This window comes from Chroicocephalus ridibundus, chromosome 3 (assembly GCF_963924245.1).
Source record: "Chroicocephalus ridibundus chromosome 3, bChrRid1.1, whole genome shotgun sequence".
NCBI classification, from domain to species: domain Eukaryota; kingdom Metazoa; phylum Chordata; class Aves; order Charadriiformes; family Laridae; genus Chroicocephalus; species Chroicocephalus ridibundus.
The window spans coordinates 68,061,880-68,084,070 of NC_086286.1; the positions used below are offsets into that span (position 1 = coordinate 68,061,880).

Sequence of the window (22,191 nt, forward strand, 5' to 3'; positions counted from 1 at the left end):
TCACTCTGCCACTCTTTAAGACTGCATACATAAGCTCGCAGGAAGAGGAAGACCTACTGAATTCAGCTTCATTGCTGGTTTTGGTAGAGATTCCCCCCCCCGCCCTGAATCATATTGATTTTTCTGAACAGAATATTCCAATACATTGTACCATTTGAAGATGATCATTTTGTTATCAGTGGTAAACACAAGTAGATCCTTTGCAGTCAATGAGGATAAACATGAATGAATTTACCAACTGAGTGAACACTTAAGTGAAGGTCTTAAGAGACACGAAAGCAAATCTAAATGTTTGAGTAGAGGACGAGCAGTGATCTTCATACATGACTTGCAATTAGAAATCCCTGAAAGCATTCTCAGGAGGTTAATCTCACTTTCAGGAATACTGAACTTAGTAGATCTACTCACTGCTGTGAGAGACAGAGGAATCTATTATGGCTCTAGTTACATGATACTATTTGAAAATTAGAATTTGATTCCCCACCGATGTTAAGACTAATTAATTTCAAAAAACAAGACCAAGCAATGAATTCCCATTCTTAGTGCTGAAACAGACTCTCCAGTCTGTTTTTAAGGAATTCTTTAAACTGAGGGAGAGTGGTGTAATGAAACAAAGTGGAGCATAAATCCCATGCAACTATTCTATAAGCAAAAAGCTTTGTGCAATTTAGAGGACCTTTCAGTAACAGTCAGTTGCAGCAGGGCTCTGAGCTCAGTTTAATCATTTGGTTTTAAAAGTCAACATTGGAATATTTAATTTCAGGGCTATACTATGTTGATAAATTTTACAAATACACACAAAGAGGAGTGGGAATAAAAATAGTTACTTGAAAAGAATGCTGCATATGAAGCATTAAGGCAAAACTAAGTTAGAGAAAACAGTCAAGTTCTGTCTTTAGTGTTATTACCCGCACTAACATCTTTCCCTGTAAAATTTCTCCATGGTACTTTTCACACCTTTGCCTATCTGACCTTTGCTTTCTGGCAAATCATGAAAATTGCTCCTCATTTCGCAATCATTCTCCACCAGTGCAATCTGTTTTGTCACCCTGCCTTGTCCCAAAGGCCAGCACATGACCCTTGCTTCACAGTCAAGCTGAGGATAACAAGGCAGAAGTCCTGAGTAGCTGGGTAAGGAGAGACGGCAGCTTTCACAGAGCTGCTCTGTCCTTCCCCTTTTTCATGCAGGCGATGACAGAAAGATACAATAAGCAGAATGCACTCCTATTCTTGGCATGCTTGAGAACATAGCTGCCCCTGACACGAGGGACAATGCAGGTCACTATTCTCTCGCCCCCGGACAGAGAACAGAAGGCTGGCTGAGACCTCGAGATGCCGTTGTTCCTCCTCTTTCTGAGGGGGAGGGCAGCAGCACGGTCCCTTGCAGCCTTTCTCCCCACAGGAGCTGCGGGAAAGCCAGCCTACTGGTTGTGTCAGCTCCTACATAGTCCAGCTGGGTGAAACACAAGCTTTGTTTGTGTACAACAACAGCTGCACCAGAGCCCTGATGCTTCTGCTGGAGTCCCCAGTACGGCCATCACCACCATTGCAACTCCACCCATGGCTGCAATGGAAGGACTACAAAGAGGGGGGAGACCGCTGGCATGAGAACCACCCTGCTGTTCAGCAGCCCCCCTCTGAACTCACAGCCCATCTGGAAGGAGTCAGGGGTTACGGCCACCTGGCCACAGGAGTACTCATTCGCCGAGCTGTCCCACTTCACACAACAGGAGAGAGTTTGCCCCCACAGCTTTTTTCCATCCTTACCTGGTTGTATACAGGTTTCCTGGTAATCTAAGCAGCAGTTCCCAAGCTTGACACAATCTCTATCACAACGGCAGCTTCCAAAGGTCCTTTCAAAGCAACGACCTTTGCAGGTTTTCACTGTAATATTGGATAGTGTTAGATATTAGTGACTGAGCCCAAACCAGTCAACATGCAAAAGAAATTAATAAGGTCAGCGTGTGGAATGATACAGCTGGTCATTCCACAACTTACAGGATGCCTGCAAAAACAGCAGCAGCCAAGGGAAAATGAAAGTCTTGATCCAACTAAAAGTTTATTTTCTCTCATTAAATAAAAATATTTTTTTCATCATATTGAACAAAGGGTCCTGTTCTGTTTTAGCAGGAACATGGTGTTTCATTATTGGCAGAAATAAGTGAAACAAGAGACTATAATTCTAGTTGCGATTGTCCCTGCCTTCCTGTACCTCCAGAAGATATAAGTGCAGTCATTCAGAATACGGAAGATCTCCGTCGGAGGAAATCTGAACGTAGGTTTTCAATAAGGGTGCCCTAAACAGTGAAATGCTTTTGCAGAGAATGCTGATCTGCATTTTCACATCTGACAATGTCCCACTCTCTATAAACAATTAAACATTAACTAGAATTTAGGCTGCTTCGCCTATGCTTGCAACTTTCCCATGCTCCTGCCCTGTTTGAAAGACTGTCTTCATACAAGTCAGAGGACCTGAAGAAGCCCCAGTTCCACATCCTGCTGTACCATGGTTAACATACCGTCTCAAGACACAGGAAGGGCTGTACCAAACCAGACGCAGGAGATACAAACTTAAGTTTACTGCTCACTGCACTAATTTTTGTTCAGTTTTAACATAAAAACCCACAAAAAACCCACAACCAAAAAAAAGGCATAGCATTCTTCCACTAGACTGGTGTTGCCTGGGACAAAAAAAAACAGAAACCAGTGATGCGAAGCGTTAACAACACTTAAGTAGTTGGTCAGTCTGTTTCATCCTGTGCAATCACCAGAAGAGAGTGAGCTAAATTCTTCAGCGTTTGGCTCCTCAAGAATCTTGAGGTGTGTGATATTAGGAAAATGAGATAATAATGAGCCAATACTGCAAAGCTGTAATAAAATGAGAAAAAACCTAGACAGATTCTAGTGGGAAATTAATAGTCTGAATTTTAGTTAAAAACATAAAAAAGGACTGTTTGTTAAACAGGTCAACTCTGAAATTATTCTAGATAGTTGTTCCCAAAGTGAAGTTTGATTTCTTAAAATATCTTTCATAACATTCTACCTGAAGAAACTTCACGACTCAAAAAACCACATATTTTTCAGGACAGAAAACAGCCAGAGGAATTCCACAAGGAATATTTTCAGACTACAATTCTAACCAGTAAGAAAATAACTTTTTTTTCTCCCCCCATAATTGACTGGAAAAGATGAAAAACAAATGTTCCAGGACAGCATGAAATAGAAATTGTTGGGTTTTTTTTTTTTTTTATAGTGAACTGAGTCAAGCCAGCCATGTGACATCACCACAGTGATGGTTGGGATACACGGAAGCTGCCAGACCAGACACGGAGTACCAGGATCAGTTTACCTCTCAAGTGAGTACACACAAGTACTGAGTACACCTGAGATTTATTTCCTGGTATTTTCATTCCCCTCTAACTGAAACTGCTTCAAGCAATGCATCCAATCCACTTCCTGCAGCAAGAAAGGGTGGCATGCTGATAATATCAACATTAATTTACACACAAAAAAAAGGAAGGGAATTTCTTAGAAACATTATTAAATAAAAGGCATATCAGTTACCATCTTTTGAACAGCTAGGCTTCAGGCCAAATATACATCCTAGGATTGTTGTTAACATGCAGACACAGAGTACCTGTGGGGCAGGAAGGAAAAGAAAGTTATCTTAAATGACCGCTGAATGGTTCTGAAAGCTCTCATTTTCTCTGTAATACTATACAATCGTACGAAATTGATAAATTGATTAGGCAGCTTATTTTACTGCTTTCACAAGCAGTTTTCACTCACACAAGTAGTTACGCTGTTTGCAATTAGTTACTGGTGCATGAACATGAATATTCTCAAGACTGAGTCTATGTATTTCATTTCTTACCAAGTTATTTAATGTAGTCATGGTGACATATTTCTTTCTCACAAACAAAAAATTAAGATGCTTATGGTTACACGATTTTATAGAAAACTTTCTTTGCTCCACTTCTTTCTTCCTCCTAGGTTGTTCTAAAGTGAAGTTTCACCATTGAAAACAGACGGCATGGCCCTTAAGTGATACCTATAATTTTCTTAGGCAGGAAAATCTTTTCCCACTTCCTAGCACCCAGTTCATACTAGATGTTGGTCCATACCATGGTAAGCAACTGTGGGATGTCACATTAAACTGACCACAGTGTCTTACACTGACCAGAAGCTATGGCCATGTTTATTTTGGATTCCAAATGCATTCAAGTTACCAACCAAGCACCATATTGTCCTCGTCCAGCATTTTAGGGCAAGATCTAATGCCAACTCAAATACAGGGAAAGATTCCCTTTAACCTCATTGAGTAATCGGACTTGGTCCATAAACTCTTTAGGAAAAGTGTTTATATTATCAATGCATATACAGTAAAGAGTCCAGGAATGCCAACAATGAGCTTATGATGGCTATTCTATTCAAGTGCAGAGTATAACAAGGTAGTTTGCCTAAAGTCCTAGAAGAGAAGGCACTGTAATCACACAGACTTTCTTATTCAGAAGCATTTGGAGATGTATGGGTAAGAAAGAATGCATGTCACCTTGCTGGTCATTGTTTTCTGAGGAAACATTGCTTTCAAGCCATACTTCAATAATGTTACATATATGACTACACGAAGTCTCTCCCTGTTTCCCTCTTCCACCATCAGCAAAAGCTCCTGAGTCAGTCTTTTGACTATGATGCCTGAATCGTGTTGTGATGTGGCAAAAGTCAATCCCATTTTAAAATGCATCTAATTATTTCTCAAGCTTACTTTTTTTAAAGACTGCAAACACTTGAGTAAATAAAACCTGTTTGTTTTGTTTTAAAATATACAGTTCACTATACAATTTTTTTTTCACTAAGCAGTAAAGACAGTAAGAAAGCAATTTCTGGAATGTCTAGCATTGAAATTCAGATATTATCTGGATTTTTGCAGTGCAAGTTATCACAAACCATATTCATCAATACCAAAAAATATTACATATGTAGCAATCATAAAAAAGGGAGTTAAAACTGGACCTGATGAAACTTTGGCCTAGAATTCCAAACCAGGCAAGTTTGTAATCTTAGAATATTCAATGCAATGCCTAGCAGAAAAATAAGTACTTTGAGTTCAAATCTATCTTTGAATTGATAGGGAAAGAAGGAAGATATAGAGGAATGAGGAAAAAGAATCTGGCATTATCAATGCACCCAGATACACTATAACTGATAGAAAGTTGCAAGTCTCCATTAACCCAACTGTCAAGAATGAAAACCAACTGCAGAGCTCTGTACTTGCCTTTTTTTTTTTTTTTAAGCCGCATACCAACATGTGCAGTATCAACAGTATTACCTTCCATATAATTTTTCTGGACATTTGAAATCTTCCATATGAAATACGAACTAGATAAGGGCACATGCACAGCATTTCAGATGCACAATGTCAAAGCCCAGGAAAATTAGTGGAGAGAGCAAAACCTGTTATTATCCTTTTAACTTCTATATTATTATTTGGAAATTACAAATTGATTCATTTGTTTTTAAAAAGCCAACTTGAGAACATTTTATTTCAGGGTGACAATACTTTGTTCCTCTACTCCCACCAGGCCCTGCTACTAAGACAAAAGAGTAGAACATCCTCTGACATGTAACCACAAACACACTTTAAAATTAACAAAACCCACACATACTCTATCTGCAAGATCGTTATTCCCATATCTTCACACAGCTACATGACCCATGGGACTTATGCCAACTGAGTCATCCTTATAATGAAAACACATTGCAGTGCCACTAAATGGACTATTAATATTCCCTTATGGCACATCAGTGTAGGTAATGCGTGTTTAAAAACCAGGAATTTAATCATAACACCAAATTAATGTAAAAATAAAATTTAAATAAAACACACTCCAAAGTGTTAGCATTATAATATTTCACAACTAAAATTGGTAAATCCTCACAAATAATTCCTGAGATTTTGGCCCCAAATGTTACAAAAAAAAAAAAATCAGTTTTGTACTGTATTCCAGATTTTCAGTTTTACACTTCCATGAACATAATTAATTCCAACAAGCAAAAACACGAAGGGATTATGTTCACTGAGGCATATGAATGTTCTTTTCAGTAGGAAATACTACAAAATGGTAATGCTGCTTGATGCAATAGTGCAACTTGCCTTTCCTGCAAGCAATACTCTGGAAACCTCATAGCGTCACAAACCACAGCATACTACAAATGCTCTCTGTGTCTCTACTACAAATCAGTTCTGCTTTCAAATTTCATATATATACACACAAGGGAAACTATGGTCCAGGTCCTTACCTGGCACACTATGTCCACCTAGAACAAATGAAGATCTGGGAACTTCTATTGAGTCATTACATTCAAGCCTTTGCTTTCTTAACATTATTCCCACTAGCTCAAATTTTAGTCTTAAAAATGTTTTACTGCGAGATACTAAAGCTTCTCTGCCTTTCCCCCCCACCCTGCCTTTCTTTCCCCTTCAATGCTTAATAAAGAAGCTTCACAAAAACAGTAAGCTTAGAGGTAAAGCATTTGACAGTGTTCTGGGACAGCCAAGTCTAATCTAGTGGACTATACCATGTAATTGCAGCTTAATGTTTAGGGCTTTGAATCAAAGCTTTATCTTGAGCCTGAGTGATTTCAGTCATGTGGATATTATCCATGCAAATAGCACAAATGTTCAGCTGGAACAAAGTGGAGCAACTAGTACTGGCCAACAGCAGCAGTAGTCCTGACTAGACACGGCAAGAGGTGTTACACTAGTAGTTGACCTATTGTTGGTGGAAAGGCTCCGAGATCATCAGCTCTGCAGATGATGAGGAATATTCAAGCTAGCTTTAAAGATTGCCCAGGTACAGAAAGTCATCTCACTGTTGCAGCCCAAATGTGGGCTAATTTACTTTGCTTCTTGCTATATGGGACCTCACTGCAGCAGGTAGGTTATTAATATTACCTGAACTATTTTACGTACAGGTAGCTCAGGTTTGGGACGCTGCAGCCTGCTGTGTAAAGATTATATATTTTTTTAATCTATATAAAGACAAGTAGCTGCACATGTAGTTTAAGGTTTACTGTCAAGAACCTATTAGAACCCTGCAGCATCCTGCTGCAAGCACCACTCAGATCTCTTATCTACTACCACACTGTCAACTTAACGCCCACCTTCAAGGTTTAGTTTGTCTTTTACACAAAAGGAGAAAATCCGACCTGTTCTCTCTCTGCCCCATATTCTTCCTCTCAAAGGAGAAAGCAAGAATTGAGAAAAAGGCGCAATTAAGAAAGAATAGGGGAACCCAACACTTAGTAGGAAGGCAAATAAAATTAAAGAACCTGGCCTTGTTATACATAAAAGTAGCACATGAACTTTTTATGGTCTGTAACTTGAGAGATTGGTAGGACAAAGCGTCAGATTTGATTTTAATATAATACCTGGGAAAAGTTTTTAAACCTACATAGTAAAAACTGCAGAGAATAAAATGTTCCTTTTTTGTTTTAAATATATTTTTTTAGAAAGTTTGTTTTGGAATCAAAAAACATTGTCATCTAGGGATGAATCTCTGTCCCATCACTACTTCCTTTACGTGGGAGGAAGCAATAAAAGCTTTGCTTTGTAAACATCATAGTGGTTGGGAATAGGTGGTTGAGTGTCTGGAAAACTGCAATCCCAGAAACATTTCAAAAGCCTCTTATTTTGAGCTGGGCAGATGGAAATGCGATAATATAGTTAGAGAGAAGAATCATTTCCGTCACTCATCTCTAGAACTGCATCTGAAGAGAATTTCTCATCAGTGATTTCAGGGAGCTGGTGGAAGGGCCACAGAACCAGCAAGCACACAGGCTACAGACACTAGATCCCAAAGAGACTGGTCAGCTGTACAGGTATTAGTGGCATACAAAGAAATTTCTCACCAGTCTTAGCTACTGTCACCTTTCCTAGCGTATTTTTCTCTTCCTTTACACAGCCAATGCTACTGTCCTTTTCTCTTCACTCTTCCCTGGCTTTTTCCATCTCCCCTACCCCCCCTCTAATCTTCTATTCTGCATTTCCTTTGTCAAAGAATGAATTTATATTTCTCTTAGGGAATAATCATTCTGAATTAAGTTTCTTTCTGTGTTGATCTTCCTTACTCTTTGCCTACCATGTACTCAGTTCCTTTCCATCTTCCTTTCTTCATTCCTGGTGTTCCATGTCCAACAAAACTTGTCACTCCAAGGTTTAAGGCACATCCATTAACAACCATGCAATTAACAAAGAAACAATGCAAAGGAGTGGTTTTCCATTCTAATCTCTATAATTGACTCTCATCGTTGTGTCATGCCTATCCAGGAAGGGATAACGTCTAGACTGGGTCTGTAATGCCAATATTACAAAAACCCACAGAATTTTCCAAAACCACTGGGATCCTTGAAGGGCATACTTTGTTTTTACTGTTTTGTGCGCCTAGAATAGATGATTAATGACCTGGACCTTAACACTGAAATACCATTGAGAAAGAATTTCATCTGCAAAAGTGTAAAGAACATAGTAATAAATAATGAATTTCAAGCAAGAACAGAGTCATCCTCTGTCTTTAAAAAGGCATTGTTAAAAATGCAAAAAGCATACCATACATAGAAAAAAAAAACCTTACCTAGGCTTGTCAGGGGCAGTGGAACACTTACTCATGCACGTAAAGTTATTTTTAAACAGGGATAACCCCCCTCAACAGCTAAGGTTTTTTTTCAAAAGCAGAGGATACTTTATAAAGTTTATTAAACTGAACAGAGGTGGATACTTCACTCACAGCAGCACAGCTACACGGCTAAATAAATCACCAAAAAAAAAGTTATCAGCACTGAAAAAGCGCACCACCTCCTTCTTGCACCACTCATCTCTTCTTTCCACATTTGTAAATATTTTTATGTTCTTCAAAGACTTGCTTCTGTTGATCCACATTCCACACCTAGAGTCCAGGAGGAGGAGGAGAGCTACTGAGGCTCTCAGGTTCTGGTTGTCCTGAAACACTGAAGGTGACTGAATTATCCAGAAGTCAGTGGATGGTAAAGTTGGAGCTTACATCCAAAGCCTTTTTAGAGCTAAAAAGAAGATTTATTCTAAAAATGTATAGGGATTATTGGTTTTCCTCTCAAAGCAGCACACAGAAGATCTATTCTTGCTGTTTCTATTGAATGTTCTCAAGACTGTTATTACATACTCTTGCAACCTAAGGTCATCCAAAGGACAAGAATGTTTTAAAGGTAGCTCAAGCCACAGCAAGATATTACAAAAAGCCTTCATGGAGCTTACCAAAGAGTGATAACTGTTCATTCAGCAGGGAATTACCAGTAGAAGACATTATCATACTATAGCTTTCTAAATACCTTCCAAAACTATTCAAGCATCTGGTTTTTAACAAGAAAGAGAAAAAGATAAAATACAGTTAGCATCTGTCAGTTAGGATCTAAGTTATTTTTTTTATTTGTTGCTTGTCCAACTGTATAGGTGCATATTCTCCTGGAAGACATTAACACATGAGCTATTATTAAAGCACACACATTTTACCACTGACTGTTTTGGTTTTCAATGTATTTTACACCATGGGAGAATTTAGAGAGAAACTAAAGTGCAACTATATGCTAGACAAAGAGAAGAGGAAATAACTTCTGGTTAAATTCCCCCAAAACAGATAGCAGCTGACTCTGCTATTTAATGAGCAGATAGGTTTTTGTAAAAACCTGAAGATAGACAGGACTGAAAACAGTAAATATTGTACTTCCAAACACAATTCTTTTGTTCAGCACAGCATACTATGAACACCAAACAAAGACCACCACATGCCATCTGCTTTAGTGGCAACCATATATGGATGCATGGTTACATAGAAAGAGAAGAAACTGCCAGTATTATGTAAACCCAAAACTGTTATCCAAACAAGCTGCACTTGACACATGAATAAAAGCAAAACTGGAGAAGAAAATACGACCTTGAGCCATCTTCATGCTCTTCCTATTCCAAAAATCCCTTTTCAAGAATAAAGCTAAAGCTGCTCCAACTTATAGTACTGTCATGAGAGTTGTAACAAGAACAGGGTAAAAAGGGGGCTGCTTCTACTGGGTACTGATAATACCACCGAATATATCCAGTAAACCTATATTCACCTCCATTTTTCCATGGCAGATGTTGTTACTACCACCATGACAGCAACATTAGACTGAGCAGGAAAACACAGCAACCTTAAAGAGCAAGTGAAGAAATCCTGTAAAACATTGTAAGAATATAAGGAGTGTCAAAAATTGCAGAACCGCAAAGTGGCACAGGAAAAAAATGGGACAAATAAGGTTTCAAAGCTATTCACCATGGGTCTTTATTAAGCACACTGATATTGATCACAGGCACAACTTTAGCCCTGAATCCTTTGGCCATTTTCCAAAAACGAAGGCCAGGGCTGACAGAGAGGCCATTATTTACCTCTGCACCCTTTGAATATAGCCTCTCAGAAAACAAAAGGCAGACTATCAGATTTTGATGCTTCACAACATGGAAACGTGTTTCAGCCAGAAGAGGACTCAAGAACTGGCCCACTTGATCATACCAGAGATAAACAGCACAATGGAAGATAAATGGCTGGGTTTGACTATTGACTTTTGTGCAAGTAGCTATAACAACATCATACTTTTTGTTACTCTATGAACAACAAACACACACACAAAAAACCTGTAACACAAACTCGTACCCAAATACTACCACATATTAGAAGGCATTTATATAGGTTGATTTGCCTATACGCCGTTACACAGCAGAATTGGGACAAGGTTCATGCTGACTTGAGTTTCTTCAGAAATGCAAATATTTCATCTTTTCTCATTACTTCCCTTTTCTCCTTAGCTAACTTACGCAGTGTTCAACAGTTAAACAATAGCCTATTTGCCAAAATTCTTCACTTACACTACTTTCCTTTGCCCTCCACCAAATCCTGTTTACAATAAAATTCACTGCTGTCTTACAAGTATGCTTAAAGGAAACTTTTTATACAGCTGACCTGTGCAGAAAAGAAAAATATACTTTCTGCACTGAAAAGCAAAAAATAATTTTATGTTGGTTTACTTCCTGCCCTATTTTCAAAATAGCATTACAATATTGATCATTATAAAATAAGTTCTCTGATAGTCATACATATTACTGTTTCATTCAAAAAGAACACCACTACAATGCAGAACACTTCCAAATTCTGTCAGAAAGAACATTCTTTAAAACAAGTATTCATCCACTGCCCATAGCATATGGTCACAGTGATGTTTGCCAATGTATTAATTTCTATCACCAGCTCCAAGGTGAGAAACTTTTCATACTTTTCATGTTTTGAAAGCCTTTAATTTGCTCCAGTTATCCTTTCAGCTGAAAGCAACAAAAACGTAGCTTCCATGGGCAGTCAAATCAGAACAATTCACTCCTTGTGTAATTCTACTGATATTAGTGAAAGAATGCCAAGGAAAAATTTTAAAGAACAGGAGTTGGAAGGAAGCCTTGCATAATTTTTATATCTTTGGCCTTGCCTGCAATCTAACAGTTTTAGTACAGTAACTAAGTTGTTATGAATCCAAGTTAATAATTATCTCTACAGAAAATCTATCCATTCAAACTATTAATGCGTTCCTTATTATTTTAGTATCCGAGAGCCTTGCAGAACCACATGGAGGTGGTGTTCAGACCAAGAGCACACTCCCTCCCCTCCCAGGAGTTTGGCTGCCTGTGCTTGGGGCCGTACATGTGCTTGGGGCCATACTCTACCATACTGTTTCAGCTGTTTAGAGCACTGTTTGGGAAACCTCAACCAGCCTTGAAGACAGCTCTTCAACAAAAAGCTGGAAGAAGCCTCAGCAGAGTCACCCACCACCTTGTTTTAGCCATCTCTTGCCTCTGTCCCCTGCAGCCACACTGCAGTCGTGTCCATCTTAGCCAGGCACTCTATTGACCTTGACCCTAACTCACAGGCTTTACTTCCTTCCTTGACCTTGGACCTGCCTCATCACTATGTACTCATCTGGCAATCTAGACTATCAGCTGAACCTGGTTAGCATCTCCAAACCTGCCTTGCTCAGGTATGGTGAGAGTATCCCTTTTCAATGAGGCCACTGCCCATGTCTGCCTTGTTGACACATCTGGATAGTTTTACCTTCTCTTTCAGCAGGACCTGCCCTCATCTGATGCCTGACAGGTAGACAAAGACTATTACCACAAAATTAAAGAAAGGTAAGGAAAACCCTAAGGCATGGATTAAGTCAGAGCTCTGAATGCTGAAGCAGGAAGTCTGAGCACACATGACACCAATCACAACCCCAGTCACTCATTTGTTTTGCCTGAATAGACCAAATGGCTGATCCTAGCTCACTACAGCGTCATCTATCAGCAGATAGTCTACACTCAAATTTCTAGGCACAATGTGTATGTTTTCAGGCAGGCAACCAGCCAGCAGTGTTGACAGAAGACCCCAAGTCTCACAGCTGGGTGTACTTCAGCCTGCTCCAAGCTCTGCTCTCCAGCTGGAGTCCAGGAACCCAGAAGCATTCACACACTGCACTGAGGGGTGACTGAAGCCTCACACATGGCTTAAATCCTCCAGCTCAGCTACATAAGAGAGTATCTTGCAGCCTGTCCTAAACTCCACGTTGTTTTTTCTATGCTGAAAGCAATACCTAAACTACCCAGCTTAAAGAGAGCTGAAGTGTGCTTAGCAAAGTCGCAATCACACCTTTGACTGCTGCACAGATGCACCCAAAGTCAGCCTAGTTTGGCAATAGAATTTAAAATGAGTTTCAAGTACAATTATAAACAAAGGCAGTCCCTACTCTCCCTTGGTGAGGATTTTTATATAAGTGGAATTTTTTTTGTTGGGTGTATAACAAGAATTATTTGCAAAGTCTTTCCTGAAAAATAAGTTGACTGAAGAGAAACATTAAAAGTTATAATGATCTTAAAATTAACCAAAACCCAATTTTCCTTTTGATAGATTAAGTTGAATAACAACATATTTATTATATTTATTTATAGTTATAATTGTATTGTAATTAGATGCCTTTAAGCAATATCAACAGCAAATGCAAAAAAAACACCCCATCTTCTGTCAAACATGAGTTTTTACTTTGTCTTCAGAATTCAAAACAAGCCACCATTGGAGCTGGACAGCTGTAATGTTGACGGAAGACAGGCAAGACACAACATTTCCAAACACTGGAATAGAGTTTCCTACAAAATATTGAAATACTGGAGACCGGTCAAGAACTGCTTCAATATTTCTGAATCCAAGCTCTTCAAAGTCTATTTAAACTACGGCCATCCTCTCATTGTCATTTTTTACTTCATATTTCACCAAAGGATGTTTGATGCTAAAAAAATTATATCGCCTACCAGTCAGCTACTTTAATATTACTGTTAAAGCTGTGTTGAGTTTCTTGGAACACAAAAGTCCCATCTAAGCTCAATCCAACCCTCTTGCAGAAGGAAGTAATTTCAGCAAGGACTACTTTTACTTACTGAAAAAGGAAAAAATAGGCAAGGCACATAAAGCACAACAGTACAAAAAAGACTGAACTGGGATGATTTGCTGTGGGCCAGAAAAGATTAGAGGAAAGACTGAACGTGGCACCGAGGCCTCCCAAACTCAGGTACAAAGTACAGTGTCCTTGAATCCAGTGCTTAAGGACTGACTGATACCCACAAAAATACCCACACCAAAGTCAGCTGAGGACAATAACCATGTTCCAAATCACAAGTTTTGGGCATGAACACTTTCCTGTCATTGTCTTTCCTCTTCTCACATGAGTTATGTTAATTCCCAAGCCTGCATGATGAGCAGAAAGTGAAAAATCCGTGAGTTTGGAACCAGCTTTCTATGCAGTCCTTCCTCCAGGAATCAAGACCACATTGCAGCAACACAGCAGAAGACAGAGGAGTTCACCCAGTGATCTCACACACTTCTCAGAAGCCCGAACCTGAGAGCAGAACAAGCGTTTGAAGGATCAGGGCCAACACACTAGTTCTCAACAAGTCTAACTCTTTTCCCACCTGCTCTTTCACTAACCGCTCCCCATCTTTCCTTCTCCAACAGCAGATATAGAAGAAAGATTAAGTTGACAAGTATATTAAATAAAATAATTCAATAGGTATTTTGCATCTTTTCCAGAGAAAGAATATAGAAATGCATTGTTCAAAAAACGTACTAATCTATACAAAGGTTTGGGCATCCTCAAACATATTTAGGAAGAAAACCATGAGCATTAAAACAACAAAACAGGCATGCAATCTTCCAGACACCTACATAAGAAAAGGTTGTTTCCACACCTTCATCTCTATGGGGGAAGAAAAAATAAACTGAAGAAAAAACAAACCAAATAAAGAACCAAACAAACCTACAGCTGTCTCCAAAATCCTGACACAGCACACCCATCTTTCCCTGTTGAGCAGAAAGTCAGCAGCTATGGGTTATTTTGGAGGAAAGTGGTGAAAAGCTTTCAGGATTCTTAAGACCAGACTCTTTCTTGACTCTCAAGACCAGTTGTTCCCAGAGTACCCAGCCCCCTGAGCTGGAAGACAGGGATAGGGAGCAAAATGAAGCCCCCTTAATCCAAGGGGAAATGGTTAGCGACCTACTACACAAGTCTATGGGATGGAATTCCACCCAAAGGTACTGAGGGAGCTGGCAGAAGTGCTCAGCAAGCCTTTTCCTATCATTTATCAGCAGTCCTGGCTGACTGGGGAGGTCCCAGTTGACTGGAAGTCAGGTTCTGCTTGACTAATCCGATCTCCTTCTATGAGAAGATGACCGCTTAGTAGATGAGAAAAAGGCTGTGGATGTTGTCTACCTAGACTTCAGTAAAGCCCTTGACACAGTTTCCCACAGCATTCTCCTGGAGAAATTGGCTGCTCATGGCTTGAAGGGACCTACTCCGCTGGATGAAAAACTGGCTGGATGGCCAGGCCTAAATAGTGGTGGTGAATGGAGCTACATCCAGTTGGTGGCCAGTCAAAAGTGAGGGGAGACCTTATCACTCTCTACAACTACCTGAAAAGAGGTTGGAGAGAGGTGCTGGCCGGTCTCTTCTCCCAAGTTACAAGTGATAAGACAAGAGGTAACAGCCTCAAGTCATGCCAGGGGAGGCTTAGATTGGATATTAGGAAAAATTTCTTCACTGAAGGGGTTATCAAGCATTGGAACCGGCTGCCCAGGGAAGTGGTTGAATCGCCACCCCTTACGGTACTTAAAAGAAGGGTAAATGTGGTGCTTAGGGACAGGTTTTAGCGGTGGACTTGGCAGTACCGGGTTAATGGTTGGACCAGATGATCTTAAAGGTCTTTTCCAACATAAACTATTCTATGATTCCATATAAAATATCTTGATAGCCAACAGATGTCTCTTCTATAGTTAGATTCTCTCCTGACTGTAGCAATGCCAGCTATTAATTGACAAGAGATATTCTCCCTTGGGCTGCGACTGTCTCACTATGATTTATGGGGGTTTATGATTCAGATCTTACACACTAAACTTTATATAGAGATCAGTGGACTACTGGAAACAGATTTATAGAATCATAATGCTAGAAGGGACCTCAAAGCTGCATCAAAGCTGTATTCAGACCTGGCTGCTCAGGACTTTCTCCTGTTGAATCTTGAAAACTTCCAAGGGTGGAGACAACACAACCTCTCTGTTCCAACACTTAATTATCCCTCTAGTGATTTCCCCCCTACTCTATTATCCAATAAGAAACTCTCTTGTTTCAGTTTATTGCCATGATCTCATTCTCCCACTGTGCACAACAGTACAAAGCCTGGTTCCCTCTTCTTGATGACATCCTCGGAGGTATGGGAAGGCTGCTGTTAAGTGTTCCTCAGGCAACCCATCTCTTCCCCAGGCTGAACAAGCCCAGGTCCCTCAGCCTCTCCTCACAGGAGAAGAGCTCCAGATCACCTTGGTGGCACTTTGCTGAACTTGCTCCAATTGAATTGATGTTTCCTGTGCTGGAAGGCCCCAGCCTGGACACAGTATTCCAGGTGGGAACTAACAAGTGCTGAGTACAGGGAAAGGAAAAAAATGTCTCTTGATTTACCAGACCCTGGATACAGCCCACCACACTTAACTTGCAACGCTAGATAACTAGACAACCGAGAGAAGTGCAGAGGCCCCCAAGGATGCTATCTTTATCATAGTATGCATCGCTGGCTTGATTTCGTTGATGGTTACAAGCCCTCTTCTCACCCACTTCCTTAATCTGATCCTCAAGGCTGATAAAGGGCTCATTAACCACCCAAAAGAAAAAGTAACCAAACCTACAGGAGTGCAACCACATATCCTGGATTGCTTCTCACTGCATCTGCACCAGCTGTAAGACACAGAGCAGCTTTCTGGGAGAACACACCAGGAGTTACGCTGTCCTAATTTTTTAAGTAGACCTGTTTTAATTCACAGGTATTATACAAGCTCTAGCTACCTTCTCAGGTAATTGCAAAAGCCAATTGAATAAAACAAAATTTCAGAAGACCGTTTAGTGTTTGGCACATGCATGAAACACTAGTCTTAAAAAAAGACTCAATGAAAAGGGTACAAGAAAAAAATAATTCCAGACTTACAAAATATTTTTAGATGTATTGCTGCAGCATTTTTTTAAAACTTCACAATTTATTATCTTTATGGACTCTGAAATGCTTGAGTTACCCTTTAGAAGAGACTAGCACCCATTCAATGTCTCAGTCTGGACCTTACCTGGAATTTTTTGATAATTTTTTTCCAATCAGGAATTCTCAAATTGCAAAAACTCCTTAAGAAATTTTCTAACAAAAGTGCCAGTTTAAAGGAGTTTTCCAGTTCTGACAAAGAAAGTCTGAAACTGTTGAAAAGAAACACTGTCTATTTTGTTACTTTTTTTTCACCTCAATGTTTCGAATGCTATAATTGCATGGAAATTTTTATTTTAATGGAATGAGTGAATCAGACCAAAATGCAATGCCCGAGAGTCACTGGCAAGCTGGAATAGAAAGCCTCCAAGCTAAGGAAGAGTTACAGTGCTGCTGGGCAGGAGCATGCTGCTCAGTCGCAGCAGGGGAGCCTGGAGGGACTACAAGCAGGAGACAGCTCGTTGGGCTTTGAGGGACAAAGGTACAAGCTCAGAAAAATCGGCAAGACAGTAAATGAAAAGGTGTGCACAGAAGTTACATAAATGGATAAAAGGATCACCATCTCTTGCTGGATGTTTTCATTCCGTTGCCTTAGGGAAGTACCATGGGTTAGTAAATCCCTGTGGGCCTGGCCCACCACTTGTGGAATCCTTGTTGTGCAGGAGCAGCAGAAGAGCAACCTGCATGGTATGAAAATCTACAGCCGAACTTAAAATAAATTCTGCCACAGCAAACACTGCTAGAAGTGGAGGTGACTCTATACTGCTTCCTTAACTACCTACACCCTCCCTAAACCAACATATATTCAGTTAACAGCTAAGTACTGCCATGCAACACAGAGGCTTCTGGAGCAACCAACAAAACCCATGGGTAGAGTTCGCATGATACAACTTTTTGAACATGGGAACTCTGCAGTTCCTCTGGCTGGCTCATAGACGGAAGCTGGAAACACCGAGGTTTTATTCACAAACAGTACAGACTTCAATGGGTGTCAGGCACACAGATAGGAAGAAGGGAATGCAAGCAAGTCTGTGCTTTCCAGAAAAATGAAAAAACTAATTCAAGTATTTTCTAATCACCAGAAATGCACTCATAAGTTTCTACAAGAAATGCAACATAAACTTACCTGAAACCAGATTTTTTTAATCTACTCAAAGGAAGCAACGCTGCGTACAACTAGGGTAAATGCAGGCAAAGGGAGCCTACCTATGTCTAGTCACTTTTGTAGTTTCAAATTGCCCAACCCAAAACACCAAGCAGATAAGTCTACTCACATCTTTCTTACATCAGAATGATACCATCAATGCATTGTAAATGCACTGGCTTGTGAGAAAGAACTTGCATTTCCAACTCCAGTTTTCCACTTTCTGACATGGCGTTTAGGTTAAACATATACTTGTTTTACTCAATCCAGTATCACCTGCAGTATTTAGAAAGCTTTTCAAGTTCTCCCTGAATATTCTAAATCATCCCAGTGTCTACAATAGCGAAAAACAATACTGCACAGTCATTTACATTTAGAAGCTTTAAATTATTTTGATATAGATGACATATATTTCACTTTGACACTTCAGTTGGCACAGGATGACTGTTTTGCCAGTTCTCAGGGAAGAGCTATGGTTTGGAAAATAAGGACTTCATTCAGAAGAGTAAGTACCTGCAAACATTTTCACTTCTGCTCAACTTGTCTTTGAGTGGCCATGTATCTCTCATCGTTTTGTTGTATTAGAGCCTAAAAAGCTCAGAGCAGCAATACAAGGTTTTGGACAGTATATGATTATTTTTCACAATTGCTACATATTTCTAAGCCTGAAAAAAGCTGAGCTGTTTTCACCATCCAACTGCAAAGGCTTTTATGGCACAACCTAACCTCCCCAGGAGACAACAAAGTAATGAAACAAGCTACAAACTGCTACGTTTATTTAAGAGGACTTTCCCTCAGAACAGCTGCCAAAGAGACTTCCACATGGAAACTACCTTAGACCCTTACATGAATTTTGATATTTTTCTTATAATGTTCTGACAAACTTGGAAATGCAGCTTACCACCCTTTATGTCAGAAAAGTACAACCAACATGTAGTCACTATGATATGGTGGATGGTTCGTTTGAAACAGTAACCAGATAACAAAGCACAGGTAAATTTGGAAAGGCATCTTGATCCCTATGCTTTAATGCACTGGAAGACGACTACACCGCGGATATATAAATACACTTATGTAATAAAGTCTGCTGCAGTTCCACTGAAGGTTCCTTTCAAGAATGCTGCAGTTCTTTCACCTTGATAATGATTTTAGTCTCATAACGATTACTCCAGGCAGTCTGGAAAGCCTTAATTTTCACATCTCTACAGGGAGGATAATTATAATACAGCAGCGTGGCTAAAACTGGAAAGTGACCTACCTGCTAACAATGGCTTTGGCCACTGGGGCCTCTGAACGAGGGCTGAATGCTGCTCCAAGCAGCACTTGAAGACAAACTTTCAATCCAGAGTACTTCAAATTCAATGAAAAGAAAGTTTTTATACTTCCTCTATCCTTTCAGCTCTTGAACTCTTTTTAGATTTTCCTGCAATATTGTCCTGCTTTAACCTGTTTTTGTCTTTCCTGGTGCGTCCCCTGTACCAAACAGCTAAAACCACACGATGGGAGATGGGACAACCATTAACACTACAAAAGAATCGAGTCGATTCAACTCTGAGCGCTGTCAAGAGAGTAAAAATGACGAGCACCCCCCTTTCAGGCAGGTTGCCGCCTATAAGCCATACCGTCGGCGCAGGCCCGCTGCCCACTCCGGAGGCGGGAAGGATGGCGCCGGGGTCCCGCGGCACCGCTGCCCGGGGCATCCCGAGGAACCGCCGGTGCCCAGGGCGCTTTCCCACCTCCCGACGCCGCTCCAGACCGGCGGGACGGATCCTATCCTCGGGAGGCTCCGAAAGCCCCACCACGGGCTTCTGTCCCGTCCCCGAGGGGCCGGGGAGAGGCTTGTCCGTCCCCAGCCCCGTGGGGCGAAAACACCTGCCCTCAGCAGCCCGCCGGCGAGCTGAGCCGCGGGGAAAGCCGCCCGCCCCGCGGCCGCCGCAGGCGGCGCCCCGGCCCTTACCAGGGAGAGCACTTTGTAGGTGTTGGGGTCCTTGCTCTTGCCGCCCGGAGCTTTCTCCGGCTCCTCGGCCACCTCCATGGCCGGCAGCATGGGCACGGCCGCAGCCTGCAGCCCGCCGTCGGCCGCCCCTGACCCGCCGAGGTGGTCCTCATGGCCCTTCCCCGCTGCTTGCTGCCCGTTCCCCTGCATGGTCCCCGCCGCTCTGCCCTCTGCCCGCCGCCGCCGCGGCTATTCATAGCGTGGCGGCCCGGCCCCGCCCCGACCGGCCCGGCGGCCCCGCTCCCCCTCCGGCACCCCCGCCGGCCGCGGCCCGGAGTGGGGAGCGGCCTCTTCCCCGCCTCCCCTCCCCGCCCGGCCGCCTCCCGCTTCCCGCCCCCTTCCCGCAGGTGAGGGCGGGCCGCGGCCTCCCCTTCCCGGGGGCAGGGCAGCGGGGCCCGGGGCCGGCGGGGCCGCTCGCCTTGGCACCGCGGCGCTCCGAAATAGCGGCCGGGGGAGGGCGCCGGGCCGCGCCGGCGAAGGGAGCGCGGAGAAAGTTTCCGCTGCCCAACCCCCGGCGCGGGAAGCGGGCGGGGGCGGTGAGGCGTCCCTTCCCCGGAGCCGTCACGGCGGCGGTACAGGTGTGCGCGGCGGGGGCGGGGGGTCCCGGTCTCGGTCCCCGTCCTGGTGCCGCCAGAGGCACGCAGCCACCCCCCCGGTGCGGGTTGTGCCCCCCGAGCTCTGCCCGCCGTGCCGCTGGTCTCCTCCGCAGGCCGAAGGTGCTGCTCTCCCTTCGCCCCTTCCCGTCCCGCTCCCGTCCACCGCACCCACGGCAACCCCCCCACGCTGGGGGGCATCGGGCCAGCCGGGTGCTCGCACACACGGGGCGGCTTCAGCACCCTTCCAGCCGACGTTTCTCCTCGCTTGGGGTGACTTTGGGATAACCGCCGCCAGGCCAGGCCGTGCTCAGGGGGTGCTGCGACGTTAGAGTGACATTAGCGTTTGGGAACCCTTCGGGGTCTTGTATTTGGGCTCCATGGTATCGTTTCCCACTGCTTGTCACGAAATTCGGGCCTAAAATTGGCGAGGTGGAGGTGGGCTGTTAGCATTTTTACCCACTCTTTCTGCCCGTGGGGAAAGTCCCACCACGGTTCCTGTGTGTAGGCACGGCTGTTCCTGCCGGCACCGTCAGCCTGCCGCCGGCACCAGGGAATATATTGCTCTTCATTTCTCTAAGAGATGTGGGAGCGTTCAGTAGCACCAAAACTCGCAAAGTATGCTTAAGCTTAAAATTGCTAAAAGTATCTCATTTTTCCATTATTTTATAGAATCATAGAATGGTTTAAGTTGGGAGAGACCTTAAAGATCATCCAGTTCCAACCCCCCTGCCCTGGGCAGGGACACCTCCCACTAGACCAGGCTGCTCAGTGCTCCATCCAGCCTGGCCTTGAACACCTCCAGGGATGGGGCATCCACAGCTTCTCTGGGCAACCTGTTCCAGTGCCTCACCACCCTCACAGTAAAGAATTTTTCCTAATATCTAGTACAAATCTACCCTCTTCCAGTTTGAAACCAGTACCCCTCGTCCTGTCACTATCACATTTCTTAAGTTATAATATGTATAGTTATGTATATTGACATTAGACTTAGTCTTTCAGTTCTAATGTGATGATGGTTTGGTTTCCTAGGGCTTGAGGAGTCTATAGTAGATTTATTCTAACCATCAGTGTACTCACAAAAGAGTGACACCTGCACAGTTTCTGACAAAATCCATATTTTCTGAAAAATAGCTACAGTGAAATGAAATTTTCCTTTGGAATTGATTTTGATCCCTGTCAAAATATTGTTGCTCTGTTTTCTATTTCATCTGAGTTGCACAGTCGGGCTGCCACTACTGTTTACCTTTAAAAATAATTAGAAAGATACAGCATTTACAAAACTGCTGGTCTGTTGTGCTACTGCAGCTCACAGCACATTGAAAGTTACTGCAGAGCTGCCGGCACGTGTCTGTTGTCATCTCATGAGGCTCCATAGGTGCAGTCTTGAGAATTTCTATACCAATATTTCACTTAAGCACAAAAAAGAGAAAAAGGCAACAGAAGCTGTGAGAGTCAAGTGCTTCAGCCTACAGTAAGAGTCTCCTTTATTCCATTAATGTGGCATCTCAAGCAACTGTCCAACTGAGCAGTCAACTTATTATACGTTCAAGGATTTTGACATTTGAATGATTCAAAAATGTAAATTGAAGACTGATTGATAATTTTAAAACATTCATGAAAACTGACATGGCCAACGTGGTTTTTTTTTTTCAGTGAATGTGGCTTTAACAACTAGCACAACAAGAGGCAGTAATAACCTAACTTTTTTTTTTCTCATAAATATGAAAAGATACTCCAATCATATGTTTTTAAGTTAAAATCTTGATTTTCTTTTTGTTTCCTGTCACACTGGCAAGAAAGAAAATGC

At 42.1% G+C, this 22,191-nt stretch overlaps 1 protein-coding gene across 1 annotated transcript in view; it reads right to left on the reverse strand.

The window, feature by feature from the left end:
• ENPP1 (ectonucleotide pyrophosphatase/phosphodiesterase 1) overlaps window positions 1-19,944 on the reverse strand; it is a 59,202-nt gene extending 39,258 nt beyond the window's left edge. Inside the window, exons 1-3 of the mRNA XM_063329587.1 lie at window positions 19,750-19,944; window positions 3,565-3,637; window positions 1,768-1,884 (exon numbers count right to left, since the gene is read on the reverse strand). Of these exons, the coding sequence (XP_063185657.1) occupies window positions 1,768-1,884; window positions 3,565-3,637; window positions 19,750-19,938 (379 nt within the window). The 5' untranslated portion in view covers window positions 19,939-19,944. The remainder of the gene's footprint in view (window positions 1-1,767; window positions 1,885-3,564; window positions 3,638-19,749) is intronic.
• Between the last annotated feature and the right edge of the window lie 2,247 nt (window positions 19,945-22,191).